The 12,364-nt window shown below is 42.5% G+C and overlaps 2 protein-coding genes across 4 annotated transcripts in view; one reads left to right on the top strand and one right to left on the bottom strand.

Annotated features, from left to right (window-relative positions):
- The window catches only part of LOC126542505 (arrestin domain-containing protein 3-like), a 102,861-nt gene extending 100,742 nt beyond the window's left edge, over positions 1–2,119 (top strand). Inside the window, exons 8-9 of one of the 2 annotated variants that reach the window (XR_008614952.2) lie at positions 196–284; positions 1,384–2,119. Coding sequence is in view for 1 of the 2 variants with exons in the window: in XM_050189608.3 (XP_050045565.1) it covers positions 1,384–1,437 (54 nt within the window). In the remaining variant the exon portion in view is untranslated. The remainder of the gene's footprint in view (positions 1–195; positions 285–1,383) is intronic. The other variant, XM_050189608.3, reaches the window with a different exon arrangement.
- A 4,652-nt stretch (positions 2,120–6,771) lies between these two features.
- Positions 6,772–12,364, bottom strand: part of LOC126542496 (lon protease homolog, mitochondrial-like) — a 39,165-nt gene continuing 33,572 nt past the window's right edge. For both annotated transcript variants that reach the window (XM_050189593.3, XM_050189594.3), the window contains exon 21: positions 6,772–7,080. In XM_050189593.3, coding sequence (XP_050045550.2) covers positions 6,934–7,080 — 147 coding nt within the window. In that variant the 3' untranslated portion in view covers positions 6,772–6,933. The remainder of the gene's footprint in view (positions 7,081–12,364) is intronic.

The following is a 12,364-nucleotide window of genomic DNA, read 5'->3' as shown; positions in this document are numbered from 1 at the left end:
TGCTTTAACTGCTTTGAGCCCAGGACATGACAGTTACATATGAGCTTTGTGTGGTGTTAGTAAAAAGCGCACTGCTAATGTCTCACAGAAGGCATTTCATGCATGCTTTTCTTTCTTTAAGAGTTTGGGGTTGTGGTGCTTGCTCTTAATATTGCTATTACCTCACTCTGTGACCCTATACCCCATACCATGTAGGTGAGGCAAGGAAACTAGTTATCCACTGTGTTGCGTATTGTGTGTCCACTTCGTGCACGACAGTACACTACTTGAAAAAAAAAGGAAAGGTACTACACCATGCTTCTTGTTTTTGTTGCTTGCTTCTTACAGCTCTTTTCAGTAAGGCACCTCGCAGAGCCTTTCTTGCATGCACATGCTAAAAAATGTCAGTGCCATGTGCATGGACAGATGCATGCCTTTCTTGTGCCACTTGATTCCTAAATGTGACTACAAGGATGTTTATCTCCAAGAAAAACTACTTTTGGAGATGGCTAGGAGAACACAGTCTATTTCATTTCATTTGTATCCAGAGTATTGCAAATCTGATTTGAAAATATTGCCAGGAATATGACAGTAAAATATTTCTCGTAGTAAGGCAGGAGCTTTTCATTCAAGATCACATTTTGTATACACAAAAAGAAAATTCACCTGAAACAGATTTTTGGATCTGTGATGTTTCCTAGAGCAGAATATAAGCAACTGAATCTTGAGCGCTGTAGGTGAGGTGTGAGATTAAATCTATACTAACAACTAACATGCGTCTACCTACACACTACAACATGAAATAGCTGGCGCATTAATGTTCCAGGCATTGCGCAGGACATGCATTTTCTATGATGTCATTTCCAATTTCTTGTATACCATTTCATTACTACCACAGCAAACAATCTAAAAGCAGCATCCATGCATTCCACTAGCCATACTTCAAGTGCAAACACTTGAAAGAATGAAAGTGCAACTCAGATTTTGCAGGAGCAACTGCGTTTCTTGCAACAGGGGGCATCAGTTTTAACACACCATGGAAAGCTTCATTTGCACATTTCCAACGAGAAACGCAGTATATGTGTCTCTTGTTAAGAAACAGTTTGCATGCTTGAGTCATCTTCATTTCATTTCAAGGGCCAAGTAGCATCAGCATCACTCGGGCCCACTTCTCATTACAACAGGAGAACTTCTTTCTGCCTTGCTGATAACATAAATATGTAAAACCTACAGGAACATTTAGTGGAAACCTTGACAAGCGTTTGCAGCATGCTTTGTTATCAAGTGCTTCCCAGGCTTCCTCTTTGCCCTCCCTTATGTGTTTTAATTGTAGTAGACTTTTAGGCTACGAAGTGTACTGCAAGGTTGTCAATCTGATGCTATCTTCCTTTGGCACATTTGCAGGTTGACCCCCACCCATCCCGCCAAACAGGGGGAGCAGCCTGTGCTTCCCATTGAAGATTTATCCAGTGCAAATATGCTTCCAGCGTGGACTGTGCAGGACACTTTTATGAAGTGCCGTGCTATAATGACCAAGGTGCAGCAACGAGGGACAGAGCAGTGGAGAGCATAGTGCCTCAAATCATCTGTGTTACAGCTATGTGTTCTTGTTTCACGTCTACACTGATCATCATCGTCTCGTTTTGCCACTTCTCTGTGAGCTCATGGGTCTTGAGTGCGTGTAACACCTATGGAATATGAGATGGACATTGCCAAAAATGTGCTCAGCTTCCAGCAAGGTGTCGCACTTCTGTGGCACTGCCAGTGTTGCCAAGCACCAACGTGTCAAGTCGGACCTGAAGTGCAACAGCACATCCTCAGGCATGGACCCACAGGATGACAACTGTTTCTAGTTCGGGGCCTGTCACTTATAGCATGATGTCTAAAACTTTGTAGACAGTTTGCTGTGCTTTGACTGTGCCAACATGGTGCTTGCAACAAAAGTAGAGCAGCTTGTGAAGACAATAGATGCCAAAGTCTCTTGACGACCAGGGTTACTGCACAGTGTGCCAAACACTGAGCATGCTTTCACAGGGCAAGGCTGCTGCTCATGGGACAGAAATGCTACAAGTGTTGTGCTATGTAGCTTGCACCTTTTCCAATAAACAAGAGGTGCATGACTTTTTCTGTTCCCCTGGCATGGATTATCTATATTGCTCTTGTTGCCAAAGCCTGTTGGCTTGTGTATAGTTGTAAAAAAAAAAAAATAACTTCAGCAAAAACGCTTTGGTACAGCGTAAACTTCACCTTATGAAGCATGCTTGTATGTGGTATAGTGGACCAGATGTTTTTTCTTTCCGCCATTGTTTTCATTGTGCGTGATCAATAACTGCATTGACAATGAGTGTTTTGACTTTGATTTTAAACGATAGTTTCAGCAAATGTACCTTTCTGGAAATTACGAAATGTGGTCCTGGCACCACATTTCGTAATTTTTTTTTTCTGTTGTACCGAGTTGCAATTGCTGGCAAAAACTGTGCACAATGCAAGCTGAGAGGCAGGAGAATGGACCAGGAAAAGAACTGTTACAGAATGTAGCCCCTGCAGTGGTGCTGGTAATGCTTTCTTTAAAATATTAACCACTGACCACAACTTTATCTGCAAGACTTAAAGACGATTACACATTGTGGCATCTTTCATGTCATGGATTAGCATATTTACTCTTGCAACTCCTGCTTTTGTGTAAGGTTTGCACACCAACTTTGGCATGCAAAAATATGGAATCCAATTTTCATTAAGCGTTTCATTCACATATTCACTTGCCGGGTAAATGCCGCAAGCCACTACAAGATGGCACTAATCCATCTTTAGAATGGTGTGCCACATGTAGCACAGACAAAATGGGCAACGTTAGATAAAGTCGCAACTCTTATCAATGATGCCTTGGCACGTAAACCAAAAATACATTTTATTTTCAATGTTTACGATGTTCAAAAAAGGTACACATTTAAACCTCAATATAATGAAGTCTGTAAAATCGGCAATTTGCTTCGTTATATCGAAATTTAGTTGAATTGAAATTCCCCCTTTTTTGCAAATAAGTACAGTCGCAGATAGATTTTTTTTTTTACACGGAAAGGGGCCGCAGAATCTTCCGAATAATAGGGCAATAGAAAAAAAGCAAATTTGAATGAGAAAACGATTCATTTTGATAAACTTGGGAGTCGGTGACGAATGGTACAGTTTCATGCCATGTACACCCATGAGCAGAAGTATATGGACCACAGGGTCACCAAAAAAAAAAAAACGATTCCTTTGTAATTAACACGCATTAAACAGAAGCTGACAGTGGATGGATGGATACAACTTTCTTGTACATCCGGCAAAGGCGCACTAGAAAATTCATAATGCCAAGTTTGGACTGCAGTGTTTACTTTCCAGTTGCATTCAGAGACAGAGATGAAAATGAGTTTAGTCGCGCAATCCGTGGTCCGTATGCTCATGGGTGTAGGTTGACGATATCGCGGTACCAATTAAACGAAGCCAGCCACGCTTTCGTGTGCACTCCGCCCCCGCTGCTGATAGCGTTGCCCGCACTGGGACAACGCTATCATGAAAAGCACTGAAAGCGTGGAGGGAATGCTTCGTCTTCCTCTTGCTCCAATGGGTCACCGAAACTCCAGGTTACGCAACCTCCAATGTGCCCCACCGGCTAGGCACGCCCACTCTTTGCACACGCAGCCACAGCCGAAACGCGAGCCAACTTGCCCCCCACCCCCTCGCGCGTGCTTGCATGCTTGATCGCAGTTACTGCGAGCTCCCTCCCCGTTTTTCCATTTGCTTGTGCGGGAAGGGGGCACTCGTGAAGCCACCATCTGTATTGTCTCACCCTCGCACACTTTCACTCGCACCTAAAGCACACAGTGCGCATGGCAGGACAGGCACTTATCGCATTTGGACTTTCTTTATACGGAACATGATGCTGATGCGGCTTCACTTCGGCAGTTGGTCTTGTCCTGCGGTGCACGTGTGATTTGAGAGATGGGTTTGCAAGCAGCCGCTTGTAATTCAATCCTTTCACCATCTGCGTCTGTGTAAGTTTCCATTTATTTTCTCGGCATTCCTTAGTGGCGGCAGTGAAATTTCGTTATGTTGAAATCACATACAAACAAATTCGTTATACTGAGGTTCTAAATGCATGGTATTCTATGGACAAGAGGTTATGAAAAGTTAAATACTTTGTTATATCAAGAATTTCGTTATATTGAAGTTTGTTATATTGAGGTTTAACTGTACAATCGTAATTAAAGAAAGCTGCAGAGCACCCCAATTCGTATACAGTGAAAATATTGGTTCCACTGTAAAAGCTTTTCATGAGACAGAAATGTAGCACTCGCACTGTTTAGCAAAATGCTACACTTCAATTTCATATGCCTCGGTGTGAATGTGTTTACTGTTCCCAAAACACACAGAGGTTTACAAAGAAATATATATCAAAATCTTTCCACTTTCAAAACTTCTCCGGCTTTTCTGTGTCAATGAAAATCTACATAACTTATGAAGTGTCAAAAATAACAATTAACACGACTTCTTAAAACATCATAAGTGATATTAAAGGGACCCTGAAACGATTTTGACGATTTTGTACAAACGTACTGAGTCATTAGAGTAGGTCCTTCTGATCATTAATTGACGCATCTAAGTGCTCCGCATAAAGCATGTAATTTATTGTAAGGTTTTAAAGATGTACATCGCTGCCGATTGCAGCACATCGCTTGGTTCAATTTTAAGCTGTCCCTAACCATTTGACGTAAATTGCCCTAATGATGCTAGTAGGGCAAGCTATCCGATTGGCTGCCCAGGGTGCGCCAACGATAATTTTTCCAACTTTATGGTGAACAAATGTTGTTCGTAACATTCAGAATGTTAGTTAATTGGTTTCTATTGAAAGAAAGTAATGGAAAGAGAATGCGCAAGAACAATTTCTCACAACACTTGAGAACTTCCGGCACACAGCGAGCGTCATTTGCTTGTGTCACAACGTGCTCTGCTTTGACGAGAGCTTCCGCGGTCAGTGTCGGTCTCAGTCTTTTCGCGAGCACCATGATTCGCCTTTGTTACATTGTGGGCTGCAAACGTAGCGACTGGCAATATGTCAAGCTGTGACATCGCGCCCCTCTGCAAGGCAGCAGACAAGCAGAGTGGCTGCAGCGCATCGGACTGTCGCTATCCGATCGGTGCCAGGATTTTTGTTGCGCTTATGGCCGCCACTTTACACCAGAGGATTAATACCACAATAGTGTTTCCCGAGTCCGGTATTATTTATTTATCAAATACTGCAGGCCCTCACAGCGGACCCAGCAGGAGTGGCATAAAAATACAACAATGCACAATATGAATTCAGCGTAAATGAATTCGGGTAAACGCAAGTGCAAGGGGACAGGGCCTGGCCATTTGACCGTGCTGTTTCACTGGATGAGCAGAAGCGCAAACGTGAATGGTCTGCACAGTTAAGCCACCTAGTGGCACAGAGCTCAACTAAACACAGTAGCAGTAACGAAGTGTATTCTTCTTTGCTGCTGGTGTAAATGTTTCGCCGGAGTGTAATCGTTAACACATTGTTTTTGTAAATGTTTAAAATGTTTTAGACTTGGTTAGAGCAATATTAACTCTTTGTTCAGCTGGTTAAGCTCTGCACCAACAGGTGGCTGGACCATGCAGACCGATCAGGCTGCTAACGTATGTCTGCGCTAAAGTTCCTTCATCAGCTTGAGTTTGTCTCTACCCATCCGCCAAATCGCCCAGCTTGCCTGTGGTTACTGGAATATCAGACACGTTCGGCACTGCGACAGAATGCTCGCAATGCACACTGCTTCGACAGCTCTCGCTTGGGGTCCACTGCCAAGAATCTGGTGGAGAGGTTGGAGAGACTTCGCGTGCTCGCTCCTAGATAACCGGAAGTAGACAACACGTGTCATCACGACACAGAGCCAGTGAAGGCGGAGCTTAGCCCGATCACTCGGCGAACGAGTTGAGGAGAAAGTGCATGATTATGGAGGAAGGTAACTTGTAATCGTCCGTAGCTCTCTTAATATGAGATGCTTCACACAAATTGTGGTGCGAATGATTAACTTTAGCTGTACCCTACGCGTCTACAAAATTTGTTCGAACCGTCTCAGGGGCCCTTTAACTTACCACAATCAAATTAACACTTTGGAAATACAGCATCAGCAAAGAAAGAGGTTTCAACTAGAAAGAATGTATGTTTATATTTCTTTAATTTTTTTCAACCACATTGTAAACAGTAGACTGAAACCAGCCTCTGTTTGAAAAATGAGTGCTGTATGGCAAGGCATCACTTTTAAACATGCTTGGTAATTTACATATATGGTCAACATTCATTCGACCTGCTCATCAGGTAAGGTGCATCAGTGGCAATCACACCCTGTAATAGTTGCACCCAAATGAACAGTACGTAAGCTTTGCACACAATGTCATTGCAATAGTGTACAGTGTCTTCATCCACCATAATTCTTTTTTGTCATAGCACATGTTCTCGTCCCTTGTAATGTGCCAGTGTTTTCTGCCTGCCTGGTCACATTTTTGCCAAGTCCCAAGAGTCTGTGAGCTACGCTACACACAGGTTTACCATCTTGCTAAAACTGGTGACATTATAAGAAAAATGAAACATAGTATGCTACAGCTGTGTAAGTAGACGTAGCTGCATGCATGTTGGTTTTCAGCTAAAGTGTCCCAACTGAGCCAGCTAATAAATAAATATCAAGTCACTTTCAAAAGGTGTGTGTGTGCATGTGTAGGCCAGCATAAAAGAGAATGGCGAGAAGCCTAAAATGAAGTAAAGCCCATTTATTTGGTAACAGGCCCTGAGCAGCCAGTCAATTTACGACCGAAATGTACATAAAACAATCTTTTGGGTAAAGCGCTATTTTCATGCCATACTTATGGAAAAGTGATAATATTAACAAACTACCATGTACACATCTAATAAATTTCTCAGCCTTTCAATACAAAATCAAACACTTTGGAGTAGTGGTCAACGAAGTGGACTTCCAGGCCTTCTGTTATATAACTCTGCAGCTCAGCATAATCTTTCTTGTTCTCCTCGGGAAGGATGAGGCACGTCACACCGACTCTTTTGGCCTTTGAAAGAAACAAAAAGGAAACAAAAATGAATGTCAGCTCTGGCTTTTTTTCCCTCTGGTCATGAAAACTTTTCAAGTGGACATAAAGGAGAATTGTCAATCAGTCAAGCTGGCCATGTAGCCTTTGAAAGTGCTATCTGCATGTTATTTGTTAAAATATGCTGATCACTGGTGGAGAAAATTAAACCCAAACTTTTCCATTTGACTGTTCTGGCCAAACCGCAAAGCTGATAATGTCGGTGCAATTTTGTGGATATTGGGATATTTTTCCTTATTTCCACAATGGAAGTTGACATTTGCCAGGCTTTCCTTTTTTTTTCTTTTTCTTTTTAATGCAATATAACCTTTGTATGGACAAGAAATTAAATGCAACTGAGTAGATGCCGCCATATGTAATATCACAGTGAGCCAGAGCGTTTTCAGTTAACATTGTCTTTCATTCTTGTGTCCTTTCTGGCTTACCAACGTCCTGCTCATGGTAATGTCTAGCTTAAACTAATATTACTCTTGAGTTCCCTTTAAGTCAAGGTGAAGGAGACATTTCATTCATAACATTGCGGTAAACACAATGGAGGGTGAGGTAAGTACTGTGTTTACGAGTCACTTTGGTGCAAGTCCACATTTAACATGTTCAGTCATACAGTCCCACTGATAAGACATGCAGTCAGGTAATGCGTAAGTACAATTAAACTTTTCAATAAATTCTTGGCATTACAGGAAATCACGATGCAGTGTAATTTTTTTTCTCTCTACCCCATTTTCAATGAGGGGGCATATTCCTTTCCTATTAGCAGAAAAATATTCCAACACATCTTCAATTTCATGAACACTTTGTTAATTGCATGTAGACACGAAAAATGTCCATGAGAAGTGAAATTAATGGAAGGGGGGAAAAAAGCAGCTGATATATAAAAGGTGAGGTTAATACAAAAGCAGCAAGAAAAAGAAAACTGCAGTGCTATCTGCCGAAGCCCTGCTGCCTTTGCCAACGCCCCCAGATATCATTAGAGTATGTCAGTGATAATGAGCACAAACTTCTGTGAGTTGAGAGTGACAGCAGACAAAAGATACATTTGTGCAATAGACAACCATGACTGACATGCCGTTGATAGCTGTCGAATTACACTTTAGTAAACAAGACCGGCATGGGTGCCGATGAAGGCAAAGCTAACGGAAGAAACAAGCAACACACCATGAATAAAGGAAGCTACACACTTCACAAAGGCAGTGCTGTGTTATCACTTCGTTAGCTTGACTTACATGCACACATTTCACTGGGATTATTCACATAGCTTTGGTTGTGCAGTTTCTACAAGTACATTCAAATGAAATTTCCTTTACGTATGTACATTTCAAGATGTCAGCTAAGTTACTGCCTGTTGTAATAGTGCAACATATTAACAGCGCTGAAAGGACCTGACAGAGAAGTGCCCGTCAAATGTACTTCATGTTTCTTGTCTAATACATTTAGAGCTGTTACACTTGACAATGCTAGTAAAAAGAACTTTAGGAACTTGCAAAGGCTAACATGCAAAAACAAAGATATTGGAAGATTTTTGAGACGTTTCCAGCTGATGCCATGGCTTTTTCATATCATGATTCAGCTGCACGATTCTTGCATCTGTCTGACCAACAATGAATGCAATTGCACGCATGCTTCACGTTGAACAGATTAATAAAAAAGAAATAGATGCAAGAGGCAAAGCAAAATATTAATTTATGCAAGTTTCGCTTAGCCTTCATTTCAGCCTTCCCCACTGATATCTCTGCTCAATAAAAAATCTGTATTTACTTGCATAATGAACGCACTCGCGTAATGAATGCAGCCCCCGCTTTTCAAATCATGAATTATATATATTTTTTCTTTTTCTCGCAAATGATCACACCCTGAACTTGCTACCATGAAGTAGGAGACACACAGTGTAATTCGGCGTCTGATATGCTGTCCGGCGGGTGCAATTGTGTCCTACACCACGTCGTATGCCGAATCGTACCCTGTCTTCTACTTTTATTGCGATAGCAATTAAATGAACACTCCAGGCGCATTTTTGCCATCGTCGTGGATGCCACCGCCGCGCGCCGCATGGTGTACACTCGCAGACAACTTTCTGTGGCAATGAAGGGAAAGCTACGGAGGCAAAGCGTTCACAAGAGAGAGCGCTTCTGAAAAGAGTCCCGTGTTTTCATCCATGTTAGTTTAGGTAAGCTCGGGAAAAGAAAACATAAACACCTTATTAGCAGCAGTTAAATAGGACAAAACGCACCACTGAATGTAAAAGTTTACTTATTTTGCGGCTATTCCCTTTCGCATCTGGGCAAACGTGAAACCGTTGCAAGTGGAAGCTGCGTGGATTCAGCGTCTGTTCCGAGCAACCAAAAGCACTGTCAAATGCTGGAAGACTACTTGGCGCTATAACACATGTGTAGAAGCTTCACCCCAGTAATTTTTCCTTCATTGCCACAGAAAGTTGTCCGCGAGTATTTTTGTAAGTGTGAGGGAAAATGCGTGAGGGAAGCCGACGATCGCAGCTCAATCTCCCGTGCTGTCTTTCTTCGTGCGAAAGGCCCCAGGGGAGAGAGAGGGAAGGAGGGGCAGCGGCAGTGTTGTACACTGGCAGCAACTGCAGCAACTGCGCCCGAGGAGTGCCGACGATCGTGGCTCAATCACCCTCGTACGAGGGAGGAAAACGGGAAGGAAACATGCTGCCTTCCGTTGCACGCATGGCGCCAGGCGAGAGGGGAGGGACTTGGGGACAAGAGGGCATTTACTCCGGCAGCAACTGCACATTGCATGGCCGCGGTGCGCCATCTCCACAGCGATCTGCGTCAGGGGCTGAGTCGATGGCGGCTCATACCTTTGTGCATGCAGCGTTCTCGCCGCTCAGTTTGCGTTGAAGCAAGTGGCTGATAATACTACTGATAATACTGGCTGATAATACTACTATCCTTACTTCATGTATAACTGTCTACACATTTGCTATTGCAATCGGTGGTTCGCATTTCGGGTTAAACTGACTTCTTTAGAGGTGGCCGCGGGAAAGAAAAATTGCTCAAAATATTATCCCACATAATGAACAGACCCCCCAATTTTGCACATATTTTTCAGGGAAAGATGTGCGTTCATTAGGCGGGTAAATATCAATGCCCTGCATGCAAAAGTTGAACATTGCTAATAATGATGTTCGCGACACATCACTGCTAGCTACTGAGGTTAACTCTTTCGTTACCGTGAGAAAGTGGTGGTTTTTATAGGTCTCTGAAAAAAATTATTTACCACTACAAATACTATTCTAGCACACATTACAGCATAGCATATTGTGCATAATGAAATGCTCTTTCCAAAAACACACGTTGCCGAAAAAAAAATTTATTAGGCAAAACAAAAATTCTAGAAAGCGACATTTTTGGTGCCAGTTGATAAAAAGAATAAGAAGAAACATTATATCTGCAAAAATATTAATATCAAAGAAAATTCAGAATATACATTTCAAAGATAGATAACCCAGGAATAGTGTCCGAAAAAATAAATGATCAGTACACTGCCGCTCTTCGGTTACTTACTTATATATATATATATATATATATTAAAAAAAAATAAAGAAAGAAAAAGAAACTAAGACCAGTTCATCACTCAGCCATGCAGTGAAGCCGTTCCTGGATTTTGTGAAGCATAGGTGCACTTCGCATATTTCCCACAAAATGTATGGTTCTTGTTCAGCTTTGTGATCCTCATAACACATTTTGCAGTTCTGCCTTTTTGGCATCTTCTGAGGATGGGCCGATGAGAAGTCCAAGGTACGTACTTCACTTTGTCTACAGTCATGCACCTCTTCCAGGACCGATTTCTTTAAGCGTAGCTGGGCAACTACAAGGTTATGCATCCAAGCACATGTTTGCATTTTAGCACATTGTTTTTATCACCTCTGCATGGAAGAACAGTAGAAAGAAATCCCACGCCATTGTAAACTGTCTTGAGCTGATCCGTAGTGCTGAGCCGAGATGTGCTCTTGGCATGAACAGAAGTTTCTTTGCTGCCGATTGCAGCGCATCATAGACACGCGAAGTACGCACCCTGAAGATAATTAGTAGAGCTCTCAGGTTGTGAAAAAAGATCAACAGATAAGCGTGCACAAGGAAGGAGACTGCTCAAGGCCATAAAGGAAACTCGTTGGTGAACAGGTGTGGTTTTCCCAAACTGACTCAAAACATCGTCGCCGTCAGAGCTTGAATCTGCTTTACTGCCACCTTCAGAATCGCAGCTCGAGTCCTCATGACTAAATTCAAGTGAGGGTGCAGCATAGTTTCGGGCAGGATGCTTTTCTTGCGACGCAGCCGTGCGGCACGATGTCATGGGAGCGACTTTCGATAACTGCGCAGTGACACCAGCAGCGGCCCTTGCTGGGATTTTACAAGAGAAGCGTTATTGAAACTTTTGGAAACTGGTTACAAAAGCAGGGTCCACATGTTGGACAGGTGGCGGACCTTCAGATATATACTTCCTTGGGCGAAGGAAAACGACTCGGACTCCAAATAAAAGCTCACTAATGAACAGGTGGCGTCATGTTCAGTTAATTATCACCGCTCAGCACTGTTGGACGGCAAAGCCGGCGATATAATTTAATTTGTGATGTGCTGGCATGCTTTTTTCTCGAGAGGCAGAAGGTGACAGCCATGCCTCTTTTCGCTACAACATGCGCACATTAGTTAACAAAAAGGTCCGTCAAAAATCACATCACCGGAGTGCGAAAACTTAAACTGACTCTGAAAGTACAGTGCCTGTACTAGCTACTGGATGGCCTTATATGGATAAGAAATGGCTCCAATAAGTTGAAATTGATGCTCTAAAGCATTGTTCACCGATGACAGATTTGAATAGGCGTGAAAACGAGAGTTAAAGAAACACCAATAACTATCATTAACTAGGGCCAGACAAAGACTGCGTTCCAGCAACTCCTTTGTTATTTTTGCAATGTAGAGAGATTATTTATTAATGTAGAAAATTATAAAGGTTTGCTGACGTTCCCTTGATAATTTCTCGTGCATGCAAACATGAGAACTGTCATGCCATAGCCACAGCTGCTATGCCCATGTCGCACACACTGCTTAGTGTACACTGGTAGGTGCCAACAGCCGCTGACAGCGAAAGCAGTGATTAGCACAACAAACACACAAATGCACACATGAAAAATGGCTGATTGACTCGCAGCACTGCTTTGGCCGTCAGTGCTAGAGTGTATACAATGTGTGTAAAGCTAGAGGTCGACATATCTGCACATATTAAA

The sequence above is a fragment of the Dermacentor andersoni genome, chromosome 2 (genome assembly GCF_023375885.2).
Source record: "Dermacentor andersoni chromosome 2, qqDerAnde1_hic_scaffold, whole genome shotgun sequence".
Lineage (NCBI taxonomy): Eukaryota > Metazoa > Arthropoda > Arachnida > Ixodida > Ixodidae > Dermacentor > Dermacentor andersoni.
The sequence above is the reverse complement of the archived record's forward strand: the minus strand, read 5'-3'. Positions and strand labels throughout refer to the sequence as shown.